General features: G+C 50.2%; 1 protein-coding gene across 2 annotated transcripts in view; it reads left to right on the forward strand.

Moving 5' to 3' along the window:
• The window catches only part of LOC111157513 (ArfGAP with GTPase domain, ankyrin repeat and PH domain 1), a 556692-nt gene that overhangs the window by 440779 nt on the left and 102009 nt on the right, over window positions 1-13904 (forward strand). For both annotated transcript variants that reach the window (XM_022519024.1, XM_022519112.1), the window contains 3 exons: window positions 1587-1741; window positions 4869-4959; window positions 13629-13851. In XM_022519024.1, coding sequence (XP_022374732.1) covers window positions 1587-1741; window positions 4869-4959; window positions 13629-13851 — 469 coding nt within the window. The remainder of the gene's footprint in view (window positions 1-1586; window positions 1742-4868; window positions 4960-13628; window positions 13852-13904) is intronic.

Below are 13904 nucleotides of genomic sequence, written 5' to 3' on the forward strand. Positions count from 1 at the left end.
TGCATTTATAGAAGGCCTTCAGCAGTGGTTTGGCCTGTGGACATACCCACCTGCTCTCCTTCCAGTGCTATTCAGAGTTGGTTCCAGCTCCCCGGGGGACTAAGTTCTAAAATAGTGACTTTACATGGAGCACAATACCGTTATCTTCAGAATGTGTATAGATGCTGTGTAAATGTGGCGTAGCCTTGTTTCCAAGGCAGTTCGAGCTCCTTTAGGGAAGTGGTTGCCCAGAGCTGGCTGTGCATTAAGAACATTCCGGTTCCTGGGATCGGATGGGAGGGGTCCGTCCACCACAGTGGCCGAGGCTGCTCCTCTCCTGAGACAGGGAAGCAGGGAAGGATATGATGTGCAGGATATCCTCCTCGTCTCAGGGCTGAGGGATTCCAGGGAGGCAGGGCTCTGGGAGAACAGCCTCGAGAAGGGCAGGACTGACCTGCGCAGCAGGGAACTGGGCAAAGGTCAGGGGCTGGAGGTCAGGGGCTGGGAGGGCTGCTCCGGAGCCGAGAGTGTGGAAGATCGGGGCTTGGTGTGGTGGATGTGCCTACATGCAGGTGACAGTGGCCACCTAGGCAGTGGTCTGCTCGGCAGGTCTCAGTGGTTCTCCGTATGACTAACAGCTGCTTACCGGGCGATTGTAACGCAGCTGCTTCACAGTCCAGTGCCTGCAAACTACAGCTCAAATGAGACGTCGTGACTAAAACTCGAGCTCGAGATCTCTCCGTGGTTGTTGGTAACTCATCATGCTGCTTTTATGTGGTGCCCCTTCCGTCTCCGTGGCAGTAGCAGGGCTAGACAGGAAAAGAGACTCTCCCGTGGCCCAGGCTGTCAGCCTCAATGGCACATGTCACTGAGCCAATATGTAACACTGTGGAGCGGGCGGCCTTTCCCCCCAGGTTAAGGGTATGGAAGTGAGCCTCGGAGGAGTCAAGAATCTGTCCACAGAGCCCACCATGGCAAGTGGTAGAGCATGATTTGATTGCAGGTCCCACCCTTCCCTATGCAGATGGTCACCCCCGTCGTAGCCGTGATGTCGCCTCAAATCACCTGGAGTCCCACTCACTTTCCAGGCGGAAGACAATGGAATGAAAGCCTTCCTCACTGAAACGGGTCTCCTGCCGATAAAGAGCAGAAACCCCCAGTGTCCCCGTTTGCCGTTGGTCAGTCTGTGGATCTTCACGCAGGTGCCTGAGAGAAATCAAGACTCTACCCTGAGATTAATGCCATTAACTGAATTTTCACCCCCACAGATCTCTCAATGGCGCAGTGAGTGACCGTGTTATTTTCCTGAGTGGCTTACTCTGTGCCCAACACAGAGACACGGACATCACACACTGATTTTCATTTTTCCTCATCCCCCGAGCACTGATTGAAACCCAGCTAAACCATGCTGGCTTTAGGAACCAAATCTTGCGTGTTTGGAGGTCTGTGGATTCAGATCTCCGCTGTGTAGTCGGGCCGTCCTGTGTGTGCCGCCAGCCCCATGCAGGCGCGATTGAACCCAAAGGCACTTTTATGACCGAGGACGGGCAGAGGGGCTGCGATCTCATGAAAGCTAAACTCTTCATCCCCACCACTCTGTGTTTCAGAACAAGAAGAAAACTTTGAGTTTATCATTGTGTCCCTCACTGGCCAGACGTGGCACTTTGAAGCCACCACATATGAAGAGCGAGATGCGTGGGTCCAAGCCATCGAGAGCCAGATCCTAGCCAGCTTACAGTCATGTGAGAGCAGCAAGAATAAGGTAAGACCCTTAGCAGGCTGCCCCCCGAAATCAAGAGCCACTGATCGTTAAAGGGAAGTGGAGGCCCAGAGGAATGCCCAAGGGAGGGGAAGCATCATATGATGTGTGTGACTGACAGAAGCCACTTATTCTTCCGGAGTGAAAAGCTAAATAATTGAAAAGAATGAAAAAACACTTTGTGTCGATACGTATCAAGTATGAGTATCCTAGCCTAACCATGTTCCTGTGACAGAACATCCCATTTTACATCTTGACTCTCTCAACTAATCCCAAAAAGAAAGCATTGACCTTTTTGTGGTGGGTGATGAGATCTTTTAAACTCTTGTGGCTTATGCATTGACATTTACTTTGTTTTAGGCAGAATACACTCAGGAGAGGAGAGGGAGACTTAAAAGATGCACTGTTCTCTTCTCACAAATGCACAAAATTCAAACCCATGTCAAGTTAGAACACTGACTCTTGCTACGGAAGTAAAGGAAAACAAAAGGTGCATAGATGAGTCTGTAGGGCATCAGGCGGGAGGTGGGGGGTGGTGGACAGCGTCCATTCTGTAAACTCTGCTGATGAAGCCCGCTGTGTGCTTTATTCAGTCATCAGAGGTGATTCTTTGCAGTTGTTTAGCCAGAAAAACAAAACAAAACAAAAAACTGTAAGCTGCGTTTCCTAGACCACTGCTGGGGATGTTCCCATTATGGCTTTTTTTCTCAGTCATTGCTTCAGTAGGGTAGATGCTCTCAACCCCCTTTCTGGGACATTATAAAGTCTCGAAGAACATTTTGATTTTTTAAACTATGATCAACCAGAAAAGGAGAGAAAGAGCATTGCCCACCAACCTGCCCCCTCCGTTTGTGACCATTTGAAGAAACCTCTGCCCCTGATCCCTGCTCAGCTTAAGAAGGGGGTCTATCTTTCAGAAAGGTGGAGTGTCTTACCTTATTACCCTCTTTAACCAGGATAAACCAGACCACAGCCATTGTTATTATAATGTAATTTGCTTCTCCTCTTTAAAGATGTTTTATACCAGGGTGGGGAGGATCACTGCCTTTCCTTTCCGAGAACCTTGGCTTTACTGACTCACATCCACAGATGGGGCTTCTGAAGCAAATGCAAGGAAGCTTCTGGATCTCCTCATGGACGGGGATTTACGACACATATCACACACAAAACATGGGACTCTAGTTTCAGAACAGGAATGGGGAGAGCATGTGGTCGAACAGACAAACACATCCTCCAAATCTTATACACGATCATGGTATCTTACGTCAGACTTGAATCCATGCCACACTCTCCAGATTCAGGAAGACCTACATCTCCTGTCTCCTGTTTCCATGTCACGCCCTTGCCGGACTCTTCCCAGCTCTTTGGGAGAACAGACAGCATCACTCTGAGCATAACACAAACACCTTGCCTACAACACTGTCCCCTTTCCCTCTGTCTACCAGCGCTCTCCCTTGGAGGACTCATGAGCACCAGGGAAGACAGACTCCTACCTGTTCCCCTGGGTGTTTGCTGAGTAGGTGTCAAAGTCTACAGCATGGAAGTCCTATCCCAGGAGAAGCTGCAGGGAAAATAGACTCAAATGAGTATGAAGTCTAAGGAATTTTGGCTGCTTGTGGATAATGCAGGCATGGGCATACATATGCTGTAAAAGTCAGACAGGTAGACAGACAGACAGACACATCCCTTTGTGTGCACATACTCCAGAAGCCAACATAAGTTGTTAAGTACACTTTGGATACTGGGGTATCCAACCAAAGGGGGAAAAATCTTAATAATGCAGTTATGCTGATTAGATAATAGATACAAATAAATTATAATTTACGTTAGTAAGCAGTCGGTTGTTCCACATCGAACAGTTTGACATGAGGTGATTCAGTTTGTGAATTCTGACATAAAAATCCAGCTTATTTTAAGTATCCTCTGATACTTGTTGCGTTTAACCATTATTAAATATATGCATTGTTAGCCTTTAGAAACAGTACCTGTCCTGGGGTGCCCAGCTGGCTCAGTCAGTAGAGCCTGCAACTTTTGATCTTGGGGTCATGAGTTCGAGTCCCATGTTGGGCATGGGTTTACTTAAAAAATAACAGTAATAAAGTTAGCTTAAAAATAGTACATACCCTTGTACCTAGCACCTCTGCTTCCAAAAATTTGCCATCAGTAAGTAATGACGAATGTAGGCAAAATTTTAGCAATAAGTGAGTTCTTTACAGCACTATTTACAGTGGAGAAAAATTGGAAACCACCTAAATGTCCACCAAAGAAAACTTCAGAAAGAAATTCTTATAAGTGGCATGAGATGCAGCCACTCAAAATGATGACATGGGAGGACACAGGGTGGCATTGAGAAGTGACCCCGTGTCTTTAGGCTAAAAGCACAGGTTCCAAAGCAATACAGGCTGGCCTTTTTTTTAAAGTACGTGTATGCATACAGGTGTGCTTTTGAAAACAGGTTCGAAGAATAGATACAATAGTGTTGCTAAAACTGAAGCATGGATGATCACATCAAAGCTTATAAATTCTTAAGTTGTTCTTTTCTCCCTTGGGTATTTCTTTAACTTGTAGAGAGAAGAGGGTTAAGTATCAGTTTAAGAACCAGTGGCCCTCCTTGCCCTCCACCCTCCTTAGTGACTTTGTTGCTAGAGCAACTGAGATACTGTTAATGTGAAAAGTGCATCTCTAAGGCATGAAGTGTGGTGTGGACGTGGTTTCCTGCTGAGGAATCATGAGATGTGTCTCGTGGTGCTGATTAAGCCCTGACCCATGGCTCATAAGCAGATTCTCTCCCCTTCTTCCATCTTCAGAGCAAGCAGACCCGACAGGGCATGCTAACCACTTCCATCCCCCAGGTGGCGGTTGGTCTGTGTTCACTCAGGAATGATCCAGAACTTACCTCTGTCCTCATTCCCAGCAGAGTCCCCTCATCTAACAGGTCTTAACGCAGGGCACACAGCGTTCTCTGGCAGTCATGCTTTTCCCCAAAGACCTAAGAAGAGGAGCGGCTGCTTCAGACCGTCCTCATCCTAAATCTGCTGACACACAGTTTGGCTTTGCCCCGATGTTGCCAGGGGCTGTGCCAGTGTCTCCCGGGCTTCTCACCTCTTGGCTTTTTTTCCTCTATGCCCAGTCCCGACTGACGAGCCAGAGTGAGGCCATGGCCTTGCAGTCGATACGAAATATCCGCGGGAACTCCCACTGCGTGGACTGCGAGACCCAGAGTAAGTCTGGGCGGGGGAAGGCACACAGGAGGCGGGGCGGTCTGGTGACACCCAGGGCACAGTGGACCCATGTCAGTCCTTTGGCACATAAGGTTTATGATGTGACGTGATGACTTTTAAAGAACTGAAATACTCGTGTTTGGATTTTATTTGAACACAATACCCTGCACTCAAGCCTAGGTTTGCCTTCTGCCTCAGGCTTCCTGATGAGCAGTGGTCAGGCCAGCCAAGGGTTCGGCTGTGTGCCCAGATTCAGTGCCATATCCAGAAATTAACCTTTTGCTCCATCAGTGATCATATGCTTGTTTGCTTTTTCATAAAAATGCAGCGCAATTGTTAATTCCTGCCCAAAGATTTCTGGGGTCGGTTTTTTTAAATTTCAAAATCATATGTTCTGGATTTTGGCATCAAAGGTGTTTATTTTTTTAATGTGAAAGTTACTGTACACTAAAGCCTCTGATTGAACTGATAGACTTCATTTTGATTGCTTCGTGCCTTGGAGTGACCCAGTTTTACTTTGTGCTTCCTGCTGTCCAGCACAGAATACAAGGTTTTGACAAGAGGGAGATCCAGTTGAGACCAGGTGAAAGTCACTGTCCCCAGGCTCAAGTGTCACCTGGGAATCAGAGGCATGTGATGTGGTCCTGGCCGTCCTGGAGCCCAAGCCCAGTGGGCGAGGTAGGACCCAGAGACCACAGAACCTGCCACCATGGAGAAGGGCTGTTACAGGACACACAGCAACTCAGGCAGACTTTCTGCAGGAGTTAATGTTTCGAGGGGCACTGGAAACTCATGGGATCTGAACAGGTGGCTGGAGGGGTCATGGCATCAGGGAAGCAGTGGGACATGCACCTGCTGCTCAGGTTGGAGGCTTGTTGGAGCCAAGGAAGGTGACGATGCTAAGTGGGGAGAGGTGAGGATAATGGAGTGGGTGGAGGGTGAGGATGCTAAGTGTGTTGAAGGTAAGGATGCTAAGTGGGTTGGAGGTGATGATGCCAAGGTGGGGGAGATGAGGATGCTGGAGTGTGGGAGGTGAGGATGCTAAGTAGGTTGGAGGTGAGGATGTTAAGTTGGGGGAGGTGAGGATACTAAATGGGTTGGAGTTGAGGATGCTAAGTGGCAGGGAGGTGAGTAGGTGTAGGTGCTAAGTGGTGGGGAGGTGAGGATGCTGGAGTGGGGGTAGGTGTAGGTGCTAAGTGGTGGGGAGGTGAGGACAGTGGAGTCGGGAGTGAGGATGCTAAGTGGAGAACGTTAGAGCCTTTATCTTCATCTGTAAACACTGGGAACTCCTTTGAGTTTCAGAGCAAGAGTGAGATGAATTCTAAGCTGTGCTCGGGGAGATTGGCCTGGCTGTCCCATCTCCTGTAGATTGGAACAGAGCAGTAAAGGGAGGAGGAGGCCGCTCTCGGGGATGGTCACGTAAACAGGAGGAGGTAGGCACTAACTCAGGTTGTTAGATGAAAGGGAAGTGGGGAACCCCTCTGAGAAGCCACTGTGCTGTAGGGCAGGAACAGAAAGGGTCACCAGGCCCATGTCTGTGGTCCCCAGGGAAGAGAATGGGTCTCTTCTTCAGGTGTCTTGACAAACTTCTCTAAAGTATCTTCTTTTGTTTAAAGTTTTGAATTTTACTTTCAAAATGTATTGTGAAAGAAGTTATAAGAGAGTACTTATTAAGTGTGTAAGTGTGTTTTTATCAGAAAGTTGTTAAAGTAAGAATTTTTAAAGCTGTTAGAGCCTCCATTAGGAGAAGTATCTACAACTGTTTCCACCATACAGCCGGAGTCCCTTAGGGACGATTCCGTGGCTCACAGGCTTCGTGGTATGAGCCACACTGGAGGTCAAGAGTCCCTTCTGGGAGCAGGTAGGTTGCTCGAGTGCTGAGGTGTGGGGCCGGGGGCGTGGAGCAGTGGGGAAGGGAGACTCCTAAGCAGATATGCAGGGATGAAGGGAGCAGGGAGAGGCCAAGGGTGACAAGTCCAGAGAAAAAAGAGATCACAAGCTCCCATTCCTTAAACACTTTGTCTCCGTCAGGCCTATGCCAAACCCGCCAGTGCGCTCTCTTTCAGTTCTTATGACTGTGAATGTTGGTGCTGCGGTCAGCCCCAGTTACAGGGGAGGAGACGGGAGTCTGAAGGGGGAGTTATGTATCCAGTTCTATATCCTGGGCCACAGAAAGAGTAAGCGGAGCTCCTTGCCTCCCTGCTGTATTTTTTCAGAGAATAAGATGGGGGGACAAAGATCAAGGACACCAGAAGGGGACACTTTAGCAAAGGCTTTTTGTTTTTAAATCAAGATACCCAGTTTTGGAGAAAGTGCTGGGAAGGGCCCCACCCCACACCCACACACCGATGATGACCTGTAAAAGCTCCCTGAGCACTTTGGCAATGTACCTAACAAGCCTCAGGCAGATGGACGCCCTGCACTCCAGCTGTGTCCTCCAGGGACCAAGCCCATGCAAATGCGCAAAAGGCGTAGAAATGTAGCAGAAATGTTGCTTCACAGGTGTCCATCACTGCGCTATTGGCAGAGTAAAGAGCCAGAGCGCCCCCAATGTGCAAGACTTGAAGAACAATTCATGGTGACATCTGCTCAGTGCAGTAACATGTGCAACCTTAAAGAGTGATGGTAAAAATTAATAAAGTTATGTAAAAAAAAAATACATATTAATTGAGATGGAGAAACTTTATAATGCATTGAAAATGACAAAGAACTTAGGCAGTAAGTCAAGGACCGTAGTGAATCATTTCAGGAATTTAGGCAGAAAAGATCTGTAAGGATGCACTCCAGAACGTGGACCCCACCTCTTTCTGGAAGTGGTAGGGTGTGGTGATGTGGGTCGTCTAATTGTTGTAGAATGGGCACCTGTGTCTTAGGAAATTGGATGTTGAGTAGCCTGTATTTCAGTGTGTGCAAGTACACGCACACATTTGTCCCTGTGTCAAACATTAAATGTAAGGAGAGGCTCTGGTTTCTGGGTGTTGAAGAAACGGGGTCAAGAAGAGGTTGCTGCTTTCTACAGGGCCCCAGAGAGCCTTATTTCACCCAGGGACCTGGCTGCATCTTCCCAGGGAGGGCACAGGACACCTCTGCAGCCCCCAGCATCACAGCTAGGAGGTCATCCCTCATGCTTCTAGAGGATTCTGGCAGGAGGGGCTGGGCCTGCCAGGCCACAAACGTGGGGGATGCTTCCTTGGGTTCCAGTGGGATGGAGGCTTCCCTGCTTTGCTGCTGAAGCCAAAACACAGGAAACCGTGTCCTGCCCTCTGCCTACAGGTCCTGGGAACTGAGTCTAGTTTTTGGTCCTTCTTACTGATTAAAGGTCTTTCTCTTTTTTTTTTTTTTTTTTTTTTTTTTTGTTTTCTGGTTTTGTTTTGGTTTGGTTTGGTTTGGTTTGGTTTTTTGAGAAAGGAGATATTGGGAATAAGAAAATGACTTTTTGGAGTCCCAGATAGCTTGGTGTTCTCTGCGGAGAGAGGATCAAGTTAGGGGAGAGTGGCTGCTCTCTCGGCCACAATGGGCAGCATGCTAGTAGAACAAAGGACACACTCCTGTCCTCCATAGCGTTGCTGGGGACAGAGACGGCAGTTGGCTCCAGCACCAGCCATGAGGGAATTAGCCGATAAAGGAAGCATTCCAACCCCAAGAGGTGTTTTTCATAGAAAGTGCGTAGGTAGATTGTTCAATTAACAGAAGCAAGAGAGAGTCTTATGCATTTCTTCCACATAAATATGCACAGATAAAAAATAAGTTGACTGTGATTGAAGTGGGTGGTAGTTCCAAATATTTTCTTTCCTTGTCCTTTGTACTTGACACCTGTCTTTAAATGAGCCCATTACTGGGGCACCTGGGTGGCTCAGTGGGTTAAAGCCTCTGCCTTCGGCTCAGGTCATGGTCTCAGGGTCCTGGGATCGAGCCCCGCATCGGGTTCTCTCTGCTCAGCAGGGAGCCTGCTTCCCCCTCTCTCTCTGCCTGCCTCTCTACTTGTGATCTCTCTCTGTCAAATAAATAAATAAAATCTTAAAAAAAAAAAATGAGCCCATTACTGTTATCATTTTAAAGGGATCTTTAGAGAGGCTTGAGGGAGTCTTGAAGGTGTGGCCCCCCCATTGGCTTTCTGTCCACCTGAGAGCAGGGCCTTTTGCTTCATGGTCCTGTGTCTGGGGATCATGTGGGAGGAACCCTGGGCTCCAGGTGCCACAGACACCTCTCTGGATGATTCCACTGGCTTGTGAACACCCCCCTCCCAGTTCAGTTGTGTCCTCTTGGGGCTGGGGGGAGTAGGGCTTGACTATTTCCATGACATGTGGGATTTGGAGCTGTTGGACCCCCCCCACCCACCCTTCAGTCTTCCTGAGAATGTGCCAGACTGCCGGGAGCAGCTTGTCTACACCTGGTAAACTCCACACCAGGCTGTGAGCTTCCTTAGTTCAGGGGGCCCATCGGTGGAGGGAGGCAGTGCTGCAGTGAGTTTGGAGAACTGTAGGAGCTGTCCCTCGAGGAGCTGCAGCCTTCAGCCATCCGTGCTTCTGGGAAGTCCTACCATAAAGATAAGGAACATGGCCCAGACCGATCAGACGGTGGGAGTCTTTGTTCAGGGAACCTGCTGCCAACTCTCCACCAGGAACATGTTCGGGAAAGTCCATCCTCCAGAGCCCTTGGGAACCCAAGAGCTTAGAGCCCTGGCATGGTGGTTGCCACTAGGCCTGACCTGCATGGACAGACCCGTAGAGGCGTTGCAGCCTTTCCACCGCTCCAAGACCCCTTGTCCATGATGATGCCCTCCTACTCTTCCTGGGCAGAGCTGATCCCTCTCTCCTGGCTGGTCCCCGCTGCCCTGGATGGAAATTAGGGGCGTGAACTCCTCCTGCCATGTTGTAGTGATGTTGGGAGCAGCTTTGCCGGTGTCCCACTGGACGTCTGGGACCCTGTCTTATGTATCTTTATGGACCCCGGACCTGCACACAGTAGGGGACTCTACTCCCCTCTCCCTTCCCCAGTCTCTAGACGTCCCAGCAAAACCCGTAGTGGGGGCACAGCCTCTCACTTCCTTTCTTGCTTTTTCCAATAGGCATAAAAAGAAACTGCAGATTATATAACTATATATTTTTAAATTACAAACAAATTATGCAGTTATATCTGTAAAGACATCCTTGGGGCTTTGCCCACATGTTCCCTCAGAGAAGCCTTCCCCAACCACCACTGGGTTGAAATGACACACGTGGGTCCATCTCACTCTTTCCCTAGCCGGGTTTTCTCATAACACACACTTCCCTGACACCTGGTATGTTTTTCCTGTCTGTTCCCTGTTGGTCTGCCCCATGGAATCGAAGCCCTTCGCTTAACCGTCAGGACAGGCCTCACGGGGAATGAGCATCATTAGCCTCGTTTCCCAAGCGAGGCCTACAGCGCAGAAGACACTTCAAGGGGCAGGTGGGCAGGAGGGTTTGTGCCGCCAGGCTGGTGGGGTCACTGCCCTGAGACACTGGAGATAATCCAGAGCTTTAATGCCATGCTGGACTCGCCTGTAGGCCTGATGTGGCAGCCCAAGCTGCAGCGCCCCGAGGCATCCTGGTGGGAGTGAGGTGTGTGATTCAGCAGTGTCCCTGGCAATGTGGGGATGCTGACAGCTGTCAACACCTTCTCACCTATTGGGGCAGAGGTGAGGCTATCCCCCCCCACCCCCTGCAGCCCAGTGGCCATGTCCCTGTAGCCACTGGTCTTCCTGAGGTGATGGAAGGTCACAGCAATGCTTCACCTCCCCACACCAGCTCCCACCGGCCGCTCTCAGTATTTCTGATTTCCATGGAGATCTGCATGCAGTCTTTGAAATGTGCCCTGTGTGTGCCATCCTCCTCCAGGTGATACCGCACCAGGCTGGTCTCGGAAGCTTGGAGGGGGAGGGGCTAAGGCGGCACTATATGGAGTTCCAAACCAGGGGTTGGGGTCATTGGGGTCCTATGCCCATGGGGTAACTTAGAATGGTTGCAGAGGTGGGTGAGCTTGGCGCCTACTAGGGGATCTTTCCACAGTCCAATTGAGTGGCACAGGGGCAGCGGGGACAGCATGTAGAGCTTTCACCTGCTGTGCACCATGATGGGTGGGGTGGACACCTGGGCCTCGTGGCATCCTAGTGCGTGGGCCCCACCTCCCGCCAGCCCTGGGGAGGGGGCCTCTGCTCTAGTTGGGCCATTCCTTCCTTTGCCTGAAACTGGCTCCCTGAGGCAGGCTCTGCGGAGTCGTGAACGCGAAGAGTTTGGTGCCCCTGGCTTTGCCCGACACAGGGTGGGTTTTGCAACATGAGGCACATGTGTGTGAAGGTCTCCCGGGAGCAGCTGAAAGGCTCCCATGAGGAAGCGAGCTGTGTGCTGAGGCCAGCAGGAAGAGACGGTGGCCAAGCAGAGGGGCGCAGTGTGTGGGGGTCAGGGAACTGAAGGGCTCCTGAGAGACACACGCACAAAGACAGCCTCACTTCTGATCCTGCTGGTCGGGATTGTGGGTCGGATCCAAAGGCCAGAAGGCCAGTTGAGAAGGGGCAGGATATGGTCAGATGCACCGAGGAGGCCACAGGCCAACATGTAGAACACAGGCTGTGGGGCATTGGAAGGCAAGACTCCAGATGGGAGGCCGCTGCGTCCTGGTGGTGATGGTGGCATGCACCAGGGCGGGAGCAGTGGAGACAAGGAGGAGATGAACATCAAGACTGAAGTACTTGGTGATGGGCTGGGGGGTGATGGAAGGATCAGGCTCGATTCCCAGAATTCCAGCTTGAATAACTGGATGAATCTGTGCCATTGGCTGGGATGGAGCTGTCCTTTGGAGGAGACGATGTTCAAGGGCAAAATGTCGATGGGGAGGTACTTGCAAGATTTCCAAGTGCAAATGTATGGTGGGCATTACAGGTTCTATTAGAGAGAGAAGCATATCCATGTTCACTCCTGAGGTGGGCGGTGTCTGTGGATAGTTGTTAGCAGTTGGATCGTACTGGGATCCACAGGTTAGGTAGAGTTTGCTTGGAAGAGCGTGTAGAATCAAGAAATGAGCCTGCAGAGCCCCCTGAAATAAGGGACAGGTTCAGGAGGAAGAATTGGGAAGGAAATCAAGTTGGGGAGCCAGACAGGTGCTAGAAAAATCCAGAGATGGCATTGACCAAAAAGCCGTCTAAAGGCAGTGTTATAAGAAGAAGTTTCCAGAGGTCAAGTAAAGTGATGGCTGAACACCATCCTGATCTTGCCCGTCCTGATGACACTGGCTGCCCGGCTCCAAGGGGAAGTTGGGGGTGGGGGGCCAGGCTGGGATTGAGAGGTACAGACTCAGAGGTGGCCAGTACAGGAGTTGGGCTATGAAGGAGCACAGCGGGGGTGTTCCGCAAACTGTTCACCACCCCACCCTCTTCTCTCACCACCCCACAAGGCCCAGGCCAGCCCTCCACCGTGTAGCCTATCCTCCAGCAACTGCTACGGCTGACCTCTTCCTTCCATGCCGCCTGTGCATTTATTCCTCCAACTCTACTCTTCAGCGTATAGTTTGCATTTCCTTATTACGTTTATTTTATTATTATTATTTGGGACATATGTCTCCTTTTCCCAGCCAGAACATCTCTGAGGCACAGACCTCTCTTCTCCTGTATCCCCCCATGGTATCCATCCCCACCTCCCAGCATTTGTATTAGATATGAAAGAAATGGCTGGCTGATTTCTGATGAAAGTAGCACAAGGCCATTCCTGGTTTTTTGTTGACTCAGGTGTACCTGGAGTAAATCTTGATTGTCCCTGGATGATTTAAGCCTTCCTTGCATCTGTTGGTAGTTAAAGCCATTGACTGTCCTGATGAGGCCTGTCTTCACAAATCAGCTGCAGATTCCAGCACAAAGCCAACCTTGGGCTTGAGTCCAACATCTTCAGAGCTGCCAGCCACTTTCACACAGGGAATGATCCAGCTCAAGGGATCCGGTGGTGTTCTCTGAACTCATTTGTTCTCCTTGGTGTGTTATCACAGCCTAAAGCATCACCATTCATTCTGCAGGTCAGGGTTGATCCAGCTGGGTCATGACCTAACCAGCGGACCCTGCCCGCCATCTTGCCAGCCGTGATAAATTCTTCCAATGGTTGCCCTTATGTAAGATCACTGAAAACCATGTCTTCATGGTAGCATGCCTGCCTTTGTCTTTGAAAGTTGCAAACATGTCCATCATATGACTAATGAAAACTCGGATGTGCCTAGAGTTGCAGGAATGGCTGGTTACGAAGGACACTGTAGCTTTGGAAGTCCTCTTGAGCATTCCCTCACTCTCCCTCTGTGAGCAGCCGTCCCCCGTGGATGCCAGGTCACATACAGTTATTTCCCATGTGCATTGGTGCTCTCGAGGGGGTTGCTCTGGAGGTGTTAGAACGTACATCTCTGTGTCCAACCCAGTGCCTTCACCTGTTCATCATGTGGGAAATCCTACACTTTGGCTGAAGCTAGGTTTTTTTTAAAGGCATCCCCAACATGTCAAACCTTTCAAAATGCCTGAATCAGCATGGAGGACTGGCATGGGCCCCATGATTCTAGGGAGGGATGTGAACATCCCTTCACACCGGATGTGAAGTCCGGTAACAGGCCTTTTTGTTCCTGAGATGCTGAGGGCAGTTGGAATGAGTGATGATGGTCTGATGGTCCTCTTCCCACAGATCCTAACTGGGCCAGTTTGAACTTGGGAGCCCTCATGTGCATCGAGTGCTCAGGGATCCACCGGAACCTGGGCACCCACCTTTCTCGAGTCCGGTCTCTGGACCTCGACGACTGGCCCATCGAGCTTATTAAGGTGATGTCATCCATTGGGAACGAGCTGGCCAACAGCGTCTGGGAAGAGAGCAGCCAGGGGCGGACGAAGCCCTCACTGGACTCCACAAGGTAGGGACATGGGCAGCTGTGTGGCTCTGGGTCCTTCTGCCAGCAGTTCAGCC

This window comes from Enhydra lutris, unplaced genomic scaffold (assembly GCF_002288905.1).
Source record: "Enhydra lutris kenyoni isolate GAN:26980312 unplaced genomic scaffold, ASM228890v2 scaffoldscaffold1, whole genome shotgun sequence".
NCBI lineage: Eukaryota > Metazoa > Chordata > Mammalia > Carnivora > Mustelidae > Enhydra > Enhydra lutris.